The following is a 19866-nucleotide window of genomic DNA, read 5'->3' as shown; positions in this document are numbered from 1 at the left end:
TCTATACCCTAGAACAAATAACTCACTAGGGCACTACCAGAAAAGCTAGTAGGCTATGTGTGTGTATTATCACTCATCTATGGCCCTTTGAAATTGAGTTCAAGCAGCAGAATAGCTTCATGACAACACAATAAAAGGGAAAGTAGGGAGAAGGGAAGGGTATTTCCCCACTTTATGCCCCACATGCCAGCACGTTATAAGAACAAGCCTTGGCAGCCCTTACACACACTTACCGGACTCATGGTACACCATGAAAGAAGCAGTACCATCAGCATGGATAAAGATGCTTTCAGGACCATTTATGAATACAGAATGGAGAGGTGGACACAGCCCTTGGGCCAACTGCTTCATTTTACAGCAACATTGAAAGCAGACAGCCCAGGCTTGCTCCTCACTCAAAGGATGTTCAAAACACCTCAGAATCTCAACTAGAGAAACCTTTGTAATCCTCTGCTCACACCACAGAAACTCCATTTTCACCTTTACCTCTCAGCTCCCATCCTACCCTAAGAAATCCAACACTCTCCTTTCCAGGCCAGGCTGCGGCCTTTTATCCTCTTTGCCTGCTGGTTTAGTTTGCTCTCACCTCTTCCCTACAGGTGTGACCATTAATGCTAATTTTGCTCTATAGCTTTAAAGGGACACCACTTTAATCTGCATTTGCATGAGGCTCCTTGACAGAAAATACAAACTATACAACAAATGTACTCTAAACATAAGACTGTAAAAAAATCATACTCAATTTTTACTCTGTCGTTCCTAACAAATCTATTAAGTGGAATACTAATGCTGGCAAGTAAAAAAAGATTGCATTCAACTTCAGGCAGAGGGAAGGAGGCAGGAAATAATGTCTTATACTCAGGAGAGAGTAACTCACAGAAAACCATGAAAAGTCAATCCATTTCATGGGAAACTATTCTGGGAGCACTAATATATTACAGCAATCAACTCCACAGGGCACCTGTGTCCACCACAGGGCCCACTCCTGCGTGGCCCTCACCCTTCGGCTCTGCCATAAGAAATACCAACAGCTGGGGCTGGGAGCAACCAGTGCATGCAGACACCAGGCAAGCCAGGTGAGCACTGAGAGCAGGGGCAGTTCAAAATGCTGACAGGAATTGCTAGTGGTGTGAATAAGTTACACAGGGGTTTTGCCCTTAAGGGTGTGTGTGAGATGGGAAGGGACAGTTGTATGGCTTGTGATGGGATCATCCCCTGAAGAACTCTATTGCAGCCACAGTGCCTGCAGCACATTGTGAGGACCTCAGCTGCTGCTGCCGCCCTGGCTCCGAACAGCTGAATTCTGAAGGCAGGCGCTGAATTACAAAATCCTAGAATAGTTTGGTTGGAAAGGACCTGAAGATCATCCAGTTCCAGCCCTCCTGCCATGGGCAGGGACGCCTCCTCTAGACGAGGTTGCTCAAAACCCCATCCAGCCTGGCCTTCAGCACTGTGAAGTACTGTGAGGTTTAAGAACTGTGAATATTTCATATTTCTTTCCCTTCTCACTTATGACATTCTAGGAATGCAGTGTCAGAGTCAAGCCCCGGGCCTTGGAAACACGTTGAGGCCAGCGTGTCCTGGTGTCACTACGCCATGTGGTGAGCGCTCACAGCCAGCAATGACCACCACGGCCGGGCACTGCTTTCTGGGCTGACCCATGGCCTCCAGCCTGCCCCTGCGTCCTGGTTCAAGCGCTGAACCCAGGACAGCCGGCATCAGCCTAGTCATGGTGCATGGCCGGGCCGCATCTGCACCGCAGTGAGGCCGGGCTGGGCTGGGCTCGGCTCGGCTCTCCGGCTCGGCCCTGCCAGGCAGAAGGCCCGGGAGCTTCTCCTAAGCGACTCTGAGGCGCTTGTCAGCCACAAGCCCCGCTGTGCTGTGCGAGAAAAGGTGAGCGCATACCAGGCACTGCGTAGCCCAGCACCAAGGCCCACCCCAAACAGCTGCTGCGCCGCCCGCCCGCCTCCTCCGGCCCTACCGCGGGGAGCAGCATCCCCGCCGGCGTGACTTAGTCCGGCCCGCCAACTTAGTCCCGCCCGTGTTCGGCCTCCCTCCTGCCCTGCGCGGCACCACCTCCGCATGGGGAAAGATGGCGGCGCCCGAGGCGGCGTGGAACCGGTTGGAGGTGCCGTGGCCCGCGAGCAGCGCCACGGTGGTCCTGGCAGCCGAACACCCTGCAGGTCCCCGTCGTGGGCCGGGGAGGGTGGGAGGGACGTTTTAAACTACTCTCACGGCGTTCGCGGCGTTGGGGGGTGTGTGGGGGCTGTTGGGGTACGCGGTTGGTGCTGAAACGGTGTTTGTGTCCCGCCCGCAGTGAGGTGTCTGCCGGCGCTGCGGCGGCTGTGCGCCATCTCCCGCAAGCGGCTGTCGGGGACGGGCCTGGCCGTCGAGGGACGCGTGCTGCGGGCCGTGCTCTACGTCTACCACAGCAGGCTGCTCCGGCACCGGCCGTACCTAGCACTGCAGCAGGTGAGGAGCGGCCTTGGCTGTGCAGCAGGTACCTGGCGGCTCGTCGCTGCGCTCCGGGCCCCAGTCAGCAGTCGCCTGGCTAGTGCTCGATGCGTGGCGCATCGTGCGAAAAGTGGTGTGGAGCAGGCACCTTTTCGATGTCTTTAAACTTCTTCACGGTTTGGTTCAGTGGGATTCCAGGCTCTGTGCAACCAGTGCACTTTCGGCTTTCCAGGCCTCTGGACTCAGTACTTGGATTTTTATACCCATGCTGTAGCTTAAAGTAGATACAATTGCATACATTTGAATACAGGCTGTGTGTAATATATGGTACTACACAGTAATATAAGGATTTAATTTTCAATTAATTGTAATAATGGGGGGTGTGAGAATAATCCTAGGCTGCTATATTAGGCATGTTCTGGTTTAAGAACTCTACCAGCTTTCTAGTAAAGGGACTGTCAGTATCTTCAAATAACAGTTTTATATAGAACAGGAATTACCAAATCACAGAACGGTTTGGATTGGAAAAAACCTTAAGATCATCCAGTTCCAACCCCCCCTGCCAGCACAGGGACACCTCACTGTAGACCATGTTGCCCAAGGCTCTGTCCAGCCTGGCCTTGAACACCACCAGGGATGGAGCATTCACAGCTTCTTTGAGCAACCCATTCCAGTGCCTCACCACTTTCACAGTAAAGAACTTCTTTCTTATATCTGATCTAAACTTCCCCTGTTTAAGTTTTAACCCATTACCCCTTGTCTTATTGCTACAGTCCCTGATGAAAAATCTTATGTTCTCTGTTTATGCATTTTCATTCTTTAAAGCCAAAACCAAGGATATGCAATACCGAAGGTATGCAGCACCAGTTAACAGTGGCCTACTCCAAACCTTCACTGCATTCTGTATTGACAGTGGTGTGATAAAGGGAACTTTTTCATCATAGTGCAGATACAGGAACATGCCAGAATATTCCCTTATGCAAACCTGCAATTTATTCTGTTAAACTGATAGTGTCACTTGATAGAGTAACAGTTCTTAGGCCAATGCACTCCCATCTCTCAAAATGCCAGTCAAAGGGGTTTTCTTTTTTCTAGGTAGAACAATGCTTGAAGCGCCTATGGAAAATGAACTTGGTGGGCTGCATTGAAACTCTGGCAGAACTGATTCCCAAGTAAGTGTTGTGATCCCCTATGTTCTACTATCCAGTAACAGTCTGCAGAGCTAAAGGGATGGGATGCTAGACCATAACCATCTCTCCTTGTCTGTGTATCAATACAGGAAAAATACATCCCAAGGCCATGCAGAGTGCTTGGTTCCCAGCCAGCCTATACTGGAAACAGTGGCTCTGAAAGTATTGGGAGGTTGCAAGCTCATAATGCGTCTACTGGACTGTTGCTGTAAAGCTTTTCTGTATCCTTTTTTCATAGTGAAAGTGTTCTTAGAGTTCACCATCAGCACCTCATGAGGCCAGAACTAGGTCTGCTCTAGGCCCTGTATTGCTGATATACTCAGCTGTGCAATTCATATGTGCAACTTGAAGTTTCTTTGATAGCCAAACACCTTATTTTCAAGTTATTATGTAGGAACCTTGGGCTGTTGGCTGGCTGCTGTTCTGGCCTTGAGGAACCCAAAATTTGGATACTCATCTCTCAAATTATCCAGGATATTGCCTGGTGAATTGCCTCTAGTTGATGTGTTCAGCAAGTCTCATTACATGCTGTTTGTTTTTTACCCTTAACTGGTATAATCTTCAGCTTGTCCGTTAAACATCTCTGCTCAGAAGAATTCATACTTTTGAACACTGTGGCTTCAGGGTTGTTGAGCCGGCTATGGTTTGTGTGTTCAAAAGTCTGTTTGTTGTCTGTCTGTTTGATGTGCCTGTCAGGGAGAAGGCTTGTAATTAGTCCTTGCTGCTGAGTGAGCTTTATTCAGTTGGGAGGAGAGGAGTCCCTCTATCCTTTTGGACTTGATTATAGTATCTGAAGAATTGTATAAGTGGAGAGAGACTTCTTACATGCTGTTACAGAAGGCTTTGTTCTTGGTTCATAGCAAATGTTATGTAGCACTTATGAAATCTTAGAGTTAATGCCAGCCTGCCACAAAGGCTAACATCTGGTACTCTGCAGCAGGCATAAGTCCTGCCTCAACCTGAAATGGAAAGGCTGAGATAAAGTTATTCTATAATACTGCTGAGTTTTCCAGGAAAATCGGTGTTCTGGGGTCTCTTGGTTCGAGAAAGTAACAAACATGTAGCTGAAGGAGTAACAGCATTATGTAAAGAACTTGGTAAAACATTCTTTGCAACAAGAAATCTGTCTCCTCAGTAAACATCAAGTAGGCGATTGTATGGCATCAGTGCTTGTACCATTGTCCCGAGGTGGTACAGGTTGCTTTTGGGGAAGACCTCATGTCAAATGATTTGGCTGTGACCTGACTAGCTGATAAGTTCCAGGTGTGCAACTCGGCAAAGCTCTAGGGAAGCAGAGGGGCTCCTAATCAGGAATTTATGAGTCAAGTCATTCCTACCTTCTGATCTTGAGCTGTTCATTAATGGTCAGGCTAACATTAAGGAAGTGTGGTGATGGGACCATACAAGATAAACTTGTATTGATGGGGAGTAGGGAAAGGGCAGCTTGGAATCTCTTCCATCAGCTCTCTGCTTGAGCTGAAGGTAGTTGAGCTAAGGTTTTGCTAGAGGAGACTCCATACCTTTCTGTCTTTTCTCTTCAGGATTCAGTACAGGTGTGTATTGCAGAGCCTCGTGTCCTTGTATGGTATGTTATTGACATCGCTTCATCTGGTATCTGAGACCCAACAGATGCCTTACATCAGGGGTTTTACCTTCCCGTCTGATATCTGTAACTTCCTTGGAATTAATGTTTCTTCTGAGATGAAGAAGCAAAAGGCTAGAATGCTTACAGCAAAGAAACCTACCAGCTGGATGAAGAAATTCTTCCCAACAATGCCAGAGGCAGCGTCAGATGTTGGGAAAAAGAGAAATTCTGTGACCTGCAGGAGTGCTGTGAAAAACTGTAGCATCCCGTGCCCCATGGACATTGGAGAGCCAGTTCTGGTGACTGGAGCCAGCAGAGGTAAAGCCTTGTGCCACAGTGCTACTGGTTTCTGACATCTCAGAGACTGACCCCAACTTCTGTCCAACAGAGCCAAGCAGTGCTACTACACACAGAGTGCAGTTCTAGTACAAACTCCCCTCTGCTGTCCTTGGAAGAGGAGGAGAATGCTGCATCCACTCTTGCCTTATAAAGCTGTGGATAATGTCAGTGTTGTGACGTTTGGGGGTTTTGTTTTTATTAAACATGATACATTGTTCCATAGCAATGCTTGCAGAGAAGCAGGTAATGAATGCAGTATACTGGTCTTGTAAATATTTATTTGTATTCTCCTGCTTCTGCATAGGTGGGGCCCAAGAATAGTGAGGGAAGCTAGGAACATTGTCTGCAGTCCATACAAGAGTAGATAAAGCTGTAAATACAGGATGCAGGTATCCTGTGCTTACTGCTTCTGGGCTTTGCCCAAGTCTTCCCCTGCAGTCAGGGCCGTGGGCAGTGACTCCAGGCATTCAGGTGTTTGCATGGAGCTTTTGCCCATTAAGTTCTCCTTTGCCAGCATCTGTAAATCTTTGCATCCTCTTCATCCCTTGAGTGTAGTCCCATTGAAGTGCTGAGTGCAGGTGTGAGGCTGCTGAGGTGGCAGTAGATCTGAGAGCTCAACAGGGCTGAGAACATTGCAGTGTGTGTGCAAAGACTTAAAACGGTCTTCACTTTCTAATGGGAACTTTCCCCTTTTTCTGTAGGGAAGCATCTGGGGCTTCATGTGAAGAGCTTACTTAGGCTATCTAGACCTCCAGCACAAGAGGTTTGTATGGTACCACTTTACACTTTTTAACTTAAAAGACCCTAACACTCAAAATTATATCCCTGATTGAAAATGTCCCTTTTCCTGCCTTATTTTTGCTTGTCTAACAAGCCAAGTCAGCATGGAAGCTTTGCACTGAAAATCACTACTAATTTCTGCTTAGGAGCTTGAGCATTTGTTGGTATGTCAAGTGAAATGACCAGAGAGCAAGCCAGTAGTAGACAGCAATACAAGTTCTTATTATCTGCCTCTTGTATTTCACAAAACAAGACCGCACTTCCACTTTCTCCTTAGGAAGTAAGGAATGTTCTCACAACAACCTTTGTGCTCTGCTCCTCTTCAGCAGAGAGGGTGTCCTGGGTTCAGCAGTAGCAGTCAGTTTTTCTCCTTCTTAGTAGCTGTTGCAGCACTGTGTTTCTGATTTACGGCCTGGGCTTAAATCAGAATTCTGAAATCAGAATCAGGCATGTCATATTTTTAGAAGACTTAACTATTTCTGTTACTCTTTATTTCAGGGTATAAGCATAGCATCAACACCTTTTAAAGCAAAGTTGGCATCACTTTCCTCTCGTATAGCAAAACTGGAGCATGCTGGGTTTCTTGTACAGATGGTACAAAGAGCTACATCATTTGGTGAACTGTCAGAGGCGCTCAGGAAAGTTATTCTGTGGTGCAAAGGCAACAAATTCAAGCCAGAAGCTTATTTTCTGCGCAACAAGTTGTTGAAAAGCACCCGGCTGCACCATGTGGAGGCTCAAGGATGCAGGTAATTTTGCATGGGTGTGGGGCTTCTGGGTCTGACACTTTACATTTTAATATTATGTATTTTGCTACAGTGTAGGGAAATACAGTGGTCTAACCCATTCTTTGTAAATTCTAACAGGATCACTAATTCAGGTTACTGCATGCTCGGACGTGAACATTGTGTTTAGCTTCACTCCTTTGTGAAGGATTTAAAGGCTACCAGATGCACCAATACTTAAGAGAGAGGATGAAAATGCAACTTAAATTGTTACCATTAAACATGTGCATGTTTAATGATAACAAAGATGATACGGGGGTGTCATCTTTCTTCATGGAAGATGAAGACAAGGGGCATTCACCTCGGCTACTATTGTACAAGAGTACAACAAGGTGCTATTGGATCTCCTTGGGAAAATGGTAGAAAAGGCTAATAAACCAAATCTCTCCAAACCCCAAATGAAGTAATATTTGAGCAGCTGATAATGTGATAATGTTATGATTTGTGCACCTTCCTCCCCTTAAGCTTGAAGAAAAAACTGTGCTGTGTCAAAACATCTGTCTGTAAATACCTCCTGTACGGGTCACAGAAGGCACGCTGGCCAAAGCAGCACCTCCAGGCACGGTTCTGTCAAAGGAGGTTCAAATCGTCTGCACGTTTGAAGAGAACTCTGAAGACTGTTTGGCAAAAACCTCCTGAGCTTGTTGGAGTCTGTGAGCACAGTGCATCATCCATTCTCCCAGCTTACCAGGATGGGCCTTGGAGTCAGGCAGGATGTTCCAGTGCTGACAGAGGCTGTGTCAAACTAAGCACAGCAGAGACCCCTAAGCGGCTGCTGCTAGAAGGAAGCCCTAGCCCTGTGTGGAAAGAAGCTACTGAGAACATGGATATTGATTCTATTTTTGCAGCAATAGGTGTCTGACGCTGGATATGCAAGGAGGAAAAGGGTCAAGTCATTCCAATTATGTATATAATTTTTTTTTTTAAGTAAAACAATCAGAACCCTAATGGTGTCTTGGTAACTCACACTCTGAATTCTGCTAAGTGGCAACTGGTTTATTAGAGTTTTGTAAAACAGCTGTTGTGTGGTTTTTTGTTTGTTTGTTTTTTGTTTTTTTTTTTATGGAAGGGTGTACCAAAAACCTGAATAATCATCATTTCACTTAGCCTTGTCCTGGAACGGAGAGTTTGTTATCCTTACTCAGTATCCCTTCTCTGTTGTTCAACCACGTTAAGCGCTGCTGTGAAACGCACAGCACAATTAGTTACTATCCATGGCAGAAGCTTGTGGCTGATCACTTCCTGCTGCTTAGGACAAAAGACTTGTTGCCACTTTTCCAGCAAAGCAGTCTTACACCCTTCCTTCTGTGCTGCTTGTTTAGGGGACAGCCCTGACTTGCAGTATTATTGTTGTTCAACGTTGTCCTTGTCCTGAAACAAGGCATTAACTGAACCTGCCTCTGAGCTGCTCCAGAAACAGGGTTTCCCCCGCACAGCCATGTGCCATGGCCTGCAGCAGTAAACTCCTGACTAGTGCATGTGTTCCCAAAATTTTTTAAGTTAAGTGCAATTTCTGCCTGCTTGGCAATGTAAGGCACAGCTACTCTTGACATGTATTATTAAATAATGTTAGAACAAGCAGTGGAGTTGATGCTTTGTGCCAGGCTCTCGTAATGGATCACCAGGATATACTAAGAAAAAACTGTCCCCAGATGCAGACTAGAAATCTGCTTTGTTGTAGAGCACCTGTCTTAACAGCAGTAAGGAAAAGCTGTAAGTGAAGTCAACCTATTCCAGAGCTACTTGCCATTTTCTAGGCTTAATATTGGTAGAAAACAAAAGAGCTATGCCAGCTGGGACAGAAGAAAAAATAACCTTCCTAGCCAAGGAAGTGATAAAAGCCCCTGTATTACAGACCTTGTGTGAACTGATCAATCCAGTTATGAGAAGTGGGGACAAACTTAAAATGTTTTATTCAAAGAGCATGTACAGAGCAAAGAGCAGAATTCCTATAGCAGATCGGGCTTGAAGACAAGTTGTCTCAGTAACTGAGATCCATTTTTTAGGTTTTCTGTCACAGGAATACCCAGCAGTAACTGAAACAGTTGTAGAGAATCATGCATAATTAGCCCTTTAGATATCTGATTCAACACAGTTCTACTTTGGACTTTCTGCCATTACAAGAATCGTTAGAGCTCTTTTCTCAGTTCATAGACCAATACAAAAATACCCAAGTATACCACATATGATCAGATAACATCCAGCTGCTTGAATACTTCTCAGAAGAGGCTGGAAATGAGGGCAGACATCCCAGCAGTGACCTCCATCCTGAATAGTTCCTCCAAACAACATGCATGATGTTCCTTCCTTTTGGGCAGCAAGTGCCCAAGTAATGCCTCAGTACAGCTTGTGCACAGAATCAGGATCCATAGTTTGCTTCATCAAAGGCCTTTCTGGCTCGTTTCAGTTCTTCATTCATAGTTAGGAGGTCTTTAACTCTGGCAAACTTCCGGGGGTCCTTGCGTATCAGAAAGACAATGTCCTCAACCTGTACACGACCTTGCCGCCCAATTGACATGGCCTTGTGTGTCTGTTAGAGATAAAAAGGAGAGTCAGAGTTCCTTTGCTCCTTAGTTCCTTTTTAAGCTCTCAATTCCACTTAATTTCTTGCCACTTTATAATCAAAAAGTAAGCAATTGCAGGATCTGGGCACCATCGTAGTCACAAGAGAACTTCTCAGTAAACCATGGGCTTACTGTTGCTCTGCTGTCCCTGTCTGCCTGTCATTTATACCCAGAACATACCACTATATAGATGTAATAGTAACAGCATCAAAATTGAGGTCAGATTATATGTAGGACTCCCAGCCTGCAGAGTGCTTGAAGGTGACCAGCAGCAGGTAGAACATGGAAGCAATGTGAGGTAACTATCACAGGACAGTTTAGGGCATTTTGATGTGGGGAATGCAAGACCAACCTTGCAGAGAAAAGGGATCTGCAAACAGTCAGAATAACTGGTGTGGTTTTGTTTTTTAAACAAACTTTCAAACAGTATCTAATTATCTGGGAGAGCGATGACTTCAAGTCCCACCTGCATTTCTTTTGTAGTGCAGAGCTACATTCCCATCCATGTAAAGACACTGGAAGAACACAAAAAGTCAACAGACTTTCAAAGCTGGGCCTTCTTTCTGTCAGCTACATATGCAGTGATGCCACATCAAATCCCAAGTCAGTTGTGTATTTCCCCTCTCCCTCCCAATACTGAGCTTAAGGACTTCAGACACCATTTTAAATCCACATAGAGCAAGATGCATGGATTTTGCTTTAATCTTGGAAGAGCAAGGTTTAAGTTTAGCTTTTTGCTACTAGCATCAGAGTTTTGGGCCTGGGATAATGCAGTATTTGAGTCAGAGGTATTAACCTTTGTTGAGGAGGTTTTGACAATGCTGTCTAGAGCTGACTTACCATTTCTGTGATAAACTCTATTACCAGGTCCTCAAGAATGTCCACTGACTCTGTGTAAGGGTTCTGGTCATCCCCGAATCCATACATCATGCATCTTACTGCAGAAAGAAACACTCAGCATGAGGCTTCTTTCATCCATTTCAGGTGCATGCATCTAGTTAGAGCCCACACATACGTGCACCAGGATAGCACTTATCTGTTGGGCCAGATGATTCTTGAACAAACATACAGGAAATAAGCAGATAGACAGAAGGCAACAAAACCCCAGTGCTGTATATACATAAGCATAGCCAATGACAACCTTTAAATATGGATTTAGCCTACCAGGTACTGACAGTGTGACTGACTGCCGGCACACTTCGGTTCAGAGAATGAATTAGCAATGTTTTTATGGGGCCTACACAACAGTTTTGCACACTTTCAGCCAGGGCATAGAATGGAAGTCGCAGGCTTTTTAAGGAAAACAAACTTGTAACTCCACAGCTGCCTCCTCAGAGTTTCAGCTGTGTCTGAGGGAAGGACATCATCCTTAAACCAATGCTGCAGTAAGTTCCCAGCAAGAGACCCGTCAGCGCGGCGCTGAGCTTTCTGGCCGGTCTCGACTCACATTCTTTGGAGAACAGTCTCTTCCTCTTGCCTTGTCCACCGTCCAAGCCGCCTCCAGCTTCTTCCGCGTCTTCTTCAAACTAGACGAGCATAGCGGAGGAGAGACGGCCGTCAGCGCTCGGGGCGGGGGGACCCCTTTCCTTCCCCTTCCCTCCCCTCTCCCCACATCTGGGATATGACCCAAAGGGTCCCGTCCAGCAGGAAGGGGAAAGCACACAAACCCTTCCCACCACTCACCGGCGCGTCCTCCTCTTCGTCAGCCATGCTGCCAGACCTCCCAGGGCACTTCCGGGCGGGCGGAAGGGCTTCCGCTTCTCTAGCCCCGCCCCCGTGGGGGCGGCTCCGGCCGCCGTCGCGGCGGGTACCCTAGCGGGGGGCGGTCGGTACCCGTCTGCGTGGCCGCTGTAAGCGCCCCCCTGACGGCAGTTGGTGCTTCCAAGGCCAATGTCGTTTTCAGCTGCTTTGATGTCAGAAGGAATTTAACACAGTGAGTTTTCTTCAGGAGGAAAAAAAAAAAAAAAACGTGTAAAGTTTAATTTTCCTTTTGTAGGTGTAGACCTTGTTACTTGTTTTAGTTCTCTGGCTACAGCAACTACCTATGTAGCCACTTCCCAGTGTAGGCAAACGCTTGCCTTGCCTGAAAAACGGTTTGATGCATGAAAAGAAACACTGGGGTACCAGAGAGTTCTCTCTCCCTGGCTGGGGTGCTGCTGCCTTTGACACCAGCCTGTATCAGCATAACGGTTCCGGAGGAGACATTGACTCAGCACACACAGCTTGGGGTTGGGCTGTACATGCACTTGCCTTGGCCCAGAAAGGGGTAACTTGGGGACTGCAGGGAGAAGCTGGAGTATGGATCGTTTACCTTGAATCAATCACTATTGCTACTGACTGTATAACTAACTGTAAAGCAAATAGCTTTGCCCACAATGCAAAGATGAGCATGCTTAAGCCTGTAAAATCCTATTCCTGCAGAAGCAGGGATGCTGTGAGCATCCTTTTCTTTCATTTCTTTAATTTACGAAATGAAAAGTTGTATTTTTCCAGATTTGAACTGTGGCACAAAGGAATTACTCTGAGATTGATGTGGCAACCCTCTCCAAATCTGCATATGATACCCATTATTAGGATGTCAGATGAGGATAATGTGGTTTGAAAGGGGCCTCGTGAGGTGTCTGGTACAGAAACTTCTTGGAGGTACTTGAAAAGGGTGAAATGTCCATCCACTTTCTTACCCTGTTAGGTAGTGACATGTTCTCACCATGCAGTCATGCCTATTGCATCTCCTCTCATCCCAAAGCTTGTGAAGAAGGTATGTTTATCATTGTAACAGGTAATTACAGAACAGCTAATGAGATCAACTTCCTCTTTGCCTTTCGCTGGGAGTTGATTTGTGACTTGAGGCTGACTGTTCCTATGCACGTATATACTGAACATAAATATGTGTGCTCTGCAAATATGAAAACCAGTGGATGTGCTGTATCAAAGCTCAAAGTAAATTTCAATTTACATCTTCCATTTTTGGAGAAATAGCAGCTACAGTGTCACACAGAAGTCAGTGGGCCTGTTAGTTTGGGGTTTTTTGCTGGTACTAAGAAGTTGAAAGATGGTACACTGCTTTGTGACAGGGTCTTATGGAAAGAGGATCCCAAATGAAATCCTGGAATTTCCCTTTCAGATCCTCTGTGACTCGGGAGACAACACACTTTTGCTGACGCCCAGGTCTGTTCAGGAGAAACCGAAGATGAAAACTTAACAATATTAAGGTAAGATACTGGTGCCTGCCCTGTCAGGCTTCACACAAATAAATGTCCTTGTAATCTGCATGAATTCTAAATACTGAAGACCTTATAGCTCTTAGACCATTAAAAAACAGAAAGAGGTGAAAGGTGAAAGTAAACTTGTAGGGGTTTTATTCCTTTTGGGATAGTTCTTATAAATGCCATGGTTTTAAATACGGGCTAAGTAAATATAGATAGAAAGGGAGAAAACTGCAAGCAGTTTTAGTGCTTGAATGTAGCACCAATATGGCTTAGACAAGACAGAAGACTAGGCTTTATTTTTCTCTCTGTTGTTTTTAGCATAATTTGGGATAAGTTCCTCCTCCTTGCTTGATAAAGTGAGCATGGAACATGTAATCATGCTTGGCAGGTATTGTTCCGTATTTTATTTTTTCCATCACCAGTTTCTAGAATTTCTGAAATCTTTTGTAATTGGGGCCGAATAACATGTTTTTTCAGATGAAAAAGAATCTCTAAACATCAGTGCAGCATCTTTTATCATGTCCAGGCACAAAGGCAGCCGTGGTTCTGAAGTCCTGCTGAATCTACACTGATCTTGATTCGAGTGTGTTTGTTTTGCCCTGTTAAATACTACTTCTGAACTGTACAATAGCTTACATCCTTCATAAATTGTTGTGAGCAGCTATTGCTGATGCTTGAGAAACACAAGTTTCTTGTGTCTTTGTGAGGTTCTGGTTTAAGAAAAAACTTTCTCTTAATTTTTCCTTATAAAGAAAAATCCATTATGTCTCCAGTAGGAGGCTCACTCTCCTAGCGTGAACATGCCTTGTTCACACAGGGCAACGTTTTTTTCTCTAGGAAGCTGAAGAAGGAAAAGGTGCAGCTGAGATGCAGATATTAAAGAAGCAAGAACATACTGGAGAGTAGTCAGAGATTCTTGATGAAGCAGTGAAGGATCCCAAGGAATGAAATCAAAAGAAGTGAGTACAGTGCCTTCTGGTGTCTGAGTCTCAACAGCCTTCCCTGATGGAGATCGGAGCTGGTGCCATCCCTACACACCACCTTCTGTGCTTGCATCAGGAGTGACAGCAAGTCTCATCACACAAGATCTAGCAGAGGAGAACTTTTTGGAGAACAGCATTAGCAAGAAGAGTAATAAGATTTATTCCCTGCCCCACAAACGCCCTTACTGCTTGGCATACTATGTTCTCCATCATTCTCAATGTTTTTCAAACAAAATACTGGTTCACATAGCAATGTCTGTGCAAGTGGTGGATTTATTGTATTGTATAAACTTTGTAAATGTGTCACAATTGCACAAATGCCACTGCAGGTTATTAGAATACAGAAATGTGAGCTACCTTTCCTGAAAAAAATCTGCTGTGTATTTAACTAAACACTTAATGGGTCTCAGTAATTACCTTATTGAGCAAACCAGTTTTCTGTGGTTATATATGAAATGCTTAAAAGCAGACTAATTATATCTGAAGTAGTTAGAGATCCAGTATTCAAGAAGTGCTTGGACAGTGTTAGATTAGTGTTAAAATAAACCTGTGCTTACAGGCTTAGTGCTGCAGGTATTTCTTAGGAGCAGATCAAATTGCAGTTACCACAACCAGTATTAATATCGTTTGTACAGGTGAGGAAAGGATGCTTACTTTTCATTGGTGGTGCTTTTAGATACCAATTGGCTGTAAATGCATCGGATGAGAAGAAACGGAAGTTACACGACTGGATATAGTGTATTGCAGAGAAGGTGGCTTCTCATCTAGAGGGCTGTAGAGTTAAGTCACACCTTGTAATTTATTCACTAGTAATTTTTATTTTGGGATGTAATGTAAGGTCAGTTTGCCTTTTCTTACTTCTGTTCCTTTCGTCATAGCATGCCCAGTTTGCAGGATGGGGAAAACCCACAACTTACTTCTCCCTCCTTTCACTCTTCTGAGAATAGGTTCTGGTCCTACTTTGTTTCCACAACACTTAATCAGGAGAATGCTGTAAGAAGCATAAATAGAGTTATTGACATAGTACCTGGTCAAGGTCCCTACTAAAATGCATTCTATGCTATAGTGACTGTTGCAAAAATACCAGCTTTGTAGTGTCAGGGTTATAGTAACAGACTAGACCAGACACCAGGGGAAGAAAAACGAGAAAGTACTGCTGAAAGAGCAGAAAAGATGCACAAAGTGAAATCCTTTTTCATAGAAGCCAGTACTCAACATAATTTCCGTAAATAAGAGCTGCAGAACAGGCAAAGCTTTACAAGGCAATGCTGGGTGCCTGCAGTGTGGTGTATACACTGCAAACAATTTAAGACATCAAAAGCTTTTAAAACTGAAACAATCTCCACTGCTTCAGTACACTGCCAGGCCCACCACTAATCAGTGAGGGAGGAAGAAAGGGGCACCGATTCCTGAGTGTAACGAACTGTGGTGTTCCCTCCTGCAGACGGCTGAGCGAAATGTGAGAGTGATTCCAGTATTTGAAGCACTTGTAAATGAAGATCTTTTGACCAACACAGCAGAAAACTGAGATGTGTCTAGAGGTAAAGCTGGTTCTTCAGGATAAGGCTGTACCTACTGTTTCTAGTACAGCAGTAGCAAAACATAAGACCTAGCTCCACATGACTTCTGCTAAGGAGACACCTCAAGGCAAGGATCATGGGGTCCAGTTCACAGTCTGCTGCCATTTCAAAGCATTTTTAATATAAATGGATTTACCAGACACATCTACTGCATTTAAAGTGACTAATAAAAGATTTCCTAGCACTTTAAAGGTTTTTGTTTAGAAGAGGGACTAAAAACAGAACTAACCTTCTTTTATATATACAGGCTTATCTTCAGAGGCTCTTCAGACAAGGCTGAGATCTTGGCAAGATTTATGGTCATTTTAAGATACTAAGAAAAGATTATTCCCAAAGTATTGCCCTGCATGTGTTCATATGTTTAGATACTACTGCACTTCCCCCTAGGATAAAGCATCCCGTCGGCTCGTTTGTTCTGGAGCATTTTGGTATTAGAGGTAAAATATTAAGAGAGTCACAGGTTTGATCTCTGCTAAGACGTGGAAGCTTTAGATCCAACTGACCTATTGACAACATGATGCAGAAGAGTTACAAAAATAAGATACATGAGAACTCCTAAACACATCTTCTACAAAGAATGTGGCTGTTTCTATTCAAGATCACCTTAAAGCAGGCAGGTTGCATAGGAGCTGCGGTTTAGCCCCTGCTACATAAACATAGAAGCAAACCTCTGTCACTCAACTGAACTTGGCAAGTATAGTTTGCCTAATGTTAGGGCTATAGTTTTTCTTTTCTAGACGAAGTGCCTTTTTATGAATGGGATTACTAGACTATCATCTCTCACATCTTAAACACAGTACAGCTTAGGCATGCAGTGGTAGCTTTTTCAACATTTTGGTGGAAGGAGAGGAAATGCTGCATTAAACCCTAGCTTCTCTTTAGAGGTCTTCTTTCCCTTTCTCTCTTTGGCACAGTCACAGAGGTTTTATAAAACAGTTTTGTAATAACCTGGATAAATTGATACTGCAAACTTCCTGAACCTCCTATCAAAGAAACTTCCTATTAAAGAAAAACCTTAGCCTTATAAATATTTATTTATAAAAAAATGAAGTCTAGTACCTTGGGTTATTTACAATAATCCAGACCTTTGGGTTTGTACCTTTTGCTCTGGAGGTGCTGAGCAGGTGACAAACCAGTCTTTTCAGCTGGCCTCTACCATGGGCAGGTTTCCAGTAACATGGGCTACAAAACACCTTAGCAGGTGAATTCCTGAAAACTCCACGGAACTGTGGAAACAAAGAAGAGATGTTGACACAGCTTGGAGCAATACAAGCAAACTCAGCCACTGGCTGTATTAAATGTAATTTCCTGCAGTGCAGTACAACCTTGGTGTAGGGATTGGTGCATGGACGGGAAGCTGCTAGGAGGGACAGGAACCAGCTGACTCTGGGGAGGTGCTTGGGCGGCAGATATAAGGAATTGTAACTGCGCAATAAATCGTTGATGACCCGCATTCCGTGAATGCTCTATGTCTCAGCCCGAGTTCGGAGGGAACTAGTGCTTCCGTCCCTCACCACACGACTAGCGGGAAACTACACCTTGGTAAACAACAACTACCACTTGCTACTGTTAACACAACTCCAAATAGAATGGCAAAGCCCACTAGCATGCAGCACAGGGACTGCTGCCCCTCGGAGAAAGGCCAAAGGAAGAAGCAGCCTTGAAAACTGAACTCCATGCACATGCATGTGGGGTGCTCCACTATCAGCCACCCACTCTCCATCTTGGGGCACAGAGGGCTGTCACCTCTAGAACAGGCAGACCCTTTTCAGGGAGTGTGCCCCACAGAGATCATCACCTGACAGGAAATGGCTGCAATGGAGAAGAGCTTTACCTGACCAGGAATAGCTGAGGAAAGCATCCCTGAGTTTTCTCCTTCACATACTCCTGGATCTCCAGTACATTCTTTAATAACAGTCCTTTGGAAGCTCGGTCAATTTTTGTTAACACTATCTGCATGGATCCAGAAAGGGGGAATTAACAGAGGAAAAGTGGATTATTTTGCTGCTAGCCTGCAACCTGGTGAGAGTCCTGGGCCATCCTCCAAGGTAGGCTGAAAGCTCTGAAGCATATCTGGGGGGAAAAATAGTACAGTACAGTTCACCAAAACATTTCTCTAGCTTGCATACCTAGCGGACTGTTTCAAGCTCCCTCAAGGTGGGCACTGAAAAAGAAAGTGTCCATTTAATAAATCAAGCAAAAAATCCCTTAAATCCCACTTACCCCTTTCAACATATTTATTAACAATAAAGAGGTTGTTACTACTTTGGTAAGATAACTTGGATAAGATCAGGTAGAGGGTACACACCTTTATAGATGATCTATAGCTTATAACCAAAATAAGAACAAAGCATTACCTACCACATAAGGAATCGCAAACTCTTCCAGCATCTCTACTGCAATATGATCTGTCTTCTGAAGTCCTGCTACACCATCGACTAACATAAAAGTCCTCTTCAAGCTGCCAGAAACACAAGCAACCGTTGTTTCATGCCTGCTCTGCTACTTCCAAATTCATAAGCAAGAACAAGTAACATAGAATCTGGGGACAGGAAGGGCCAAGAAAAGCCAATCTCGGGAGCCAAGGGCCAGCATGGAGCAGCACCATAATCTTCTCTGTTATTCTGATCTAAGCATGAATGAGTGACGCTACAGTGATTCCCAGGGAAACAATGTCAGAACTAATCAACAGTATCACTGCTGCTCTTCCTGCATTTACCATCTAATTACATGACACCATATCAGGTTTTCGTTGCGCTGTAGGGCCCTTACTTGTGCCGTTCCTGCAGGTAAGCCTCCACCATCTCCACAAAGTCTTGTGGGGCACGGTAGCCGTATCCTGGCATATCCACCAGAGTAAAGTACTTCCCTACTTTGAAGAAATTCATCTTCTTGGTGTGACCCTGCAGAGAGTATGTAGGTAAGGTGAAGGAAGGAGATGGTTTTAAAAAGTTGCTTTAGAGCAGTGGACTAGGAGATGTCCCACAAAACGGTGCTTATCTGGTCTATATCCTACACCACACCATCCCCTGCCCAAAAGAAGGCTGCAAAAATACTACAGTTGCTCTAAGCTGGTCTCCTGCCTTTGTAGCAATCCTTTGTGGCTCTATCCTTAAGAGACTAAAAATGCCTTCATGGGTCTTCTGCTCAGCTTGCATGACTCTTCTGTCTGGCACATGTGCCAGCCCTGGCTGTAGGGCTAAAACTAGGCTCCTTCCACCTTCTCCTTTGCTACAGCAAGGCCCGCATCAGCCACAGGCTGGCAGCCACCATGGCTGGCACGTTCTCCTGCTGTTTCAAGTTACCCAAGAGCTTGGTTCCTCCTGCCTTTCTCAGCCCCATCCTCTAGGCTGGCACCAACCGCTGACCAAGGGTGCCGGAAGTTACAAAGGTCACTCACCGGGGTTTTTGACACTCTGACCTCCACTTCTGGGGACAGTGAGAACAAGGCCCGGATTAAAGATGATTTCCCCACGTTGCTTCGGCCGATGAAGCACACCTGCAGGAGGAGAGGCAATGAGCGCACTTTACACATCCCCTCGCCAGCCCACCCGGCCGCGGTGCCGTGGTACCTGACCTCGGGCAGGGCGAGCAGCGGAGCGTGCGCCATGCGGACGGCGGAGCTCACGTAGTCGATGGGGTGGTCGCGGCCAGACTTGAAGAACGCCTCGGCGCGCTGTAGGGCAGGCAGGCCGGGCTGGAAGAGGTGGAATCGCGCCGTGTCGGTGCCGGGAGCTAAGTACCGCTCCAGCTTCTGCAGCGGGAACAGGAGGCCGGTGCGGCGGCCCTGCTCCAGCCGCAGCACCTGCGCCAGGGCCGCCAGGGGCGGCGGGGTCCGGACCCCCGCCCGCGGAAGCAGCATCCCGAGCAAGGCCGGGGCGGCGCAGGCCCGGCCGGGCCTCGGAAGGCAGACGGCGGGAGGGCGGAGCGGGGCCCCCGGCTGCCCCCGCCTGGCCGCTGCGGGGAGGGCCCAGTGCAGCGTGCGGAGGGTGCCCTGGTCGCGGGGCGATCTGCTACAGAGGGCTCCAAGCACGTCTTTTCTAGGCTCGGGTCTTTGTGTCTGGCTCTTGCTCGTCTTCTGTTCTTTACAGATCCGGAAACACCGCTGGGCTGCTGCGGGCTCTGTACGCTGGAGCCCTGTTTGGCCATGAAACGGGGCAAAGCAGCAATGTCCTTCAGCACGCTCCGTCTCTCAGCTACACTGATAACGTTTTCCTAAGAGCCGGTGTGATGTTCGACCTTGCACTCAGGCCAGTGTGAGGGCCGTGGGGAACGCTGCCTCTCCTTTGAGACAGACACATTCTTCTTCTGCCGTCAGAGTCCTCTGTATTAAGCCCTGAAAGTTTGGCAGGTTTAATTATTGCAGTGAATAGATTTAAGGCCAGGAAGGACCATTA

At 45.9% G+C, this 19866-nt stretch overlaps 3 protein-coding genes and 1 long non-coding RNA gene across 12 annotated transcripts; 2 read left to right on the top strand and 2 right to left on the bottom strand.

Moving 5' to 3' along the window:
• Positions 1–2092: 2092 nt before the first annotated feature.
• Positions 2093–8928, top strand: RMP64 (ribonuclease MRP subunit p64; the record flags this gene model as incomplete). Its single annotated transcript, XM_080612423.1, has 9 exons — positions 2093–2183; positions 2318–2472; positions 3550–3626; positions 3734–3865; positions 4210–4287; positions 5186–5547; positions 6270–6331; positions 6847–7097; positions 7599–8928. 9 exons carry the CDS (start codon positions 2093–2095, stop codon positions 7993–7995), a joined length of 1605 nt encoding a protein of 534 aa, XP_080468549.1. The 3' UTR covers positions 7996–8928.
• Positions 8929–9023: 95 nt separating this feature from the next.
• On the bottom strand, positions 9024–11519 carry TAF13 (TATA-box binding protein associated factor 13). The gene is made up of 4 exons (XM_080612438.1): positions 11381–11519; positions 11145–11223; positions 10538–10635; positions 9024–9663 (listed from the first exon to the last, which is right to left on the bottom strand). Exons 1-4 carry the CDS (start codon positions 11405–11407, stop codon positions 9493–9495), a joined length of 375 nt encoding a protein of 124 aa, XP_080468564.1. The 5' UTR covers positions 11408–11519; the 3' UTR covers positions 9024–9492.
• LOC308218389 lies at positions 11505–13878 on the top strand. Its single transcript, XR_013956375.1, has 3 exons — positions 11505–11630; positions 12822–12909; positions 13744–13878. It is a non-coding gene; the product is annotated as an uncharacterized lncRNA (long non-coding RNA).
• On the bottom strand, positions 11513–19653 carry GTPBP8 (GTP binding protein 8). 9 transcript variants are annotated; one of them, XR_013956371.1, is made up of 8 exons: positions 19047–19653; positions 18870–18968; positions 18242–18372; positions 17831–17930; positions 17304–17422; positions 16569–16695; positions 14807–14880; positions 11538–11639 (listed from the first exon to the last, which is right to left on the bottom strand). XR_013956371.1 is itself a non-coding variant. In XM_080612426.1 (7 exons), the coding sequence occupies exons 1-6, from the start codon at positions 19329–19331 to the stop codon at positions 16611–16613; spliced, it is 819 nt and encodes a 272-aa protein (XP_080468552.1). In that variant the 5' UTR covers positions 19332–19653; the 3' UTR covers positions 11547–11603; positions 16569–16610. The 9 variants fall into 9 exon arrangements, 5 of the variants coding, with proteins under 5 accessions (XP_080468552.1, XP_080468551.1, XP_080468550.1 ...); XR_013956372.1 differs by lacking the exon at positions 11538–11639 and adding an exon at positions 13893–13994; XR_013956373.1 differs by lacking the exon at positions 11538–11639 and adding an exon at positions 13895–14008.
• Between the last annotated feature and the right edge of the window lie 213 nt (positions 19654–19866).

The sequence above is a fragment of the Psittacula echo genome (genome assembly GCF_963264785.1).
Source record: "Psittacula echo genome assembly, chromosome: 3".
Classification (NCBI taxonomy): domain Eukaryota; kingdom Metazoa; phylum Chordata; class Aves; order Psittaciformes; family Psittacidae; genus Psittacula; species Psittacula echo.
The sequence above is the reverse complement of the archived record's forward strand: the minus strand, read 5'-3'. Positions and strand labels throughout refer to the sequence as shown.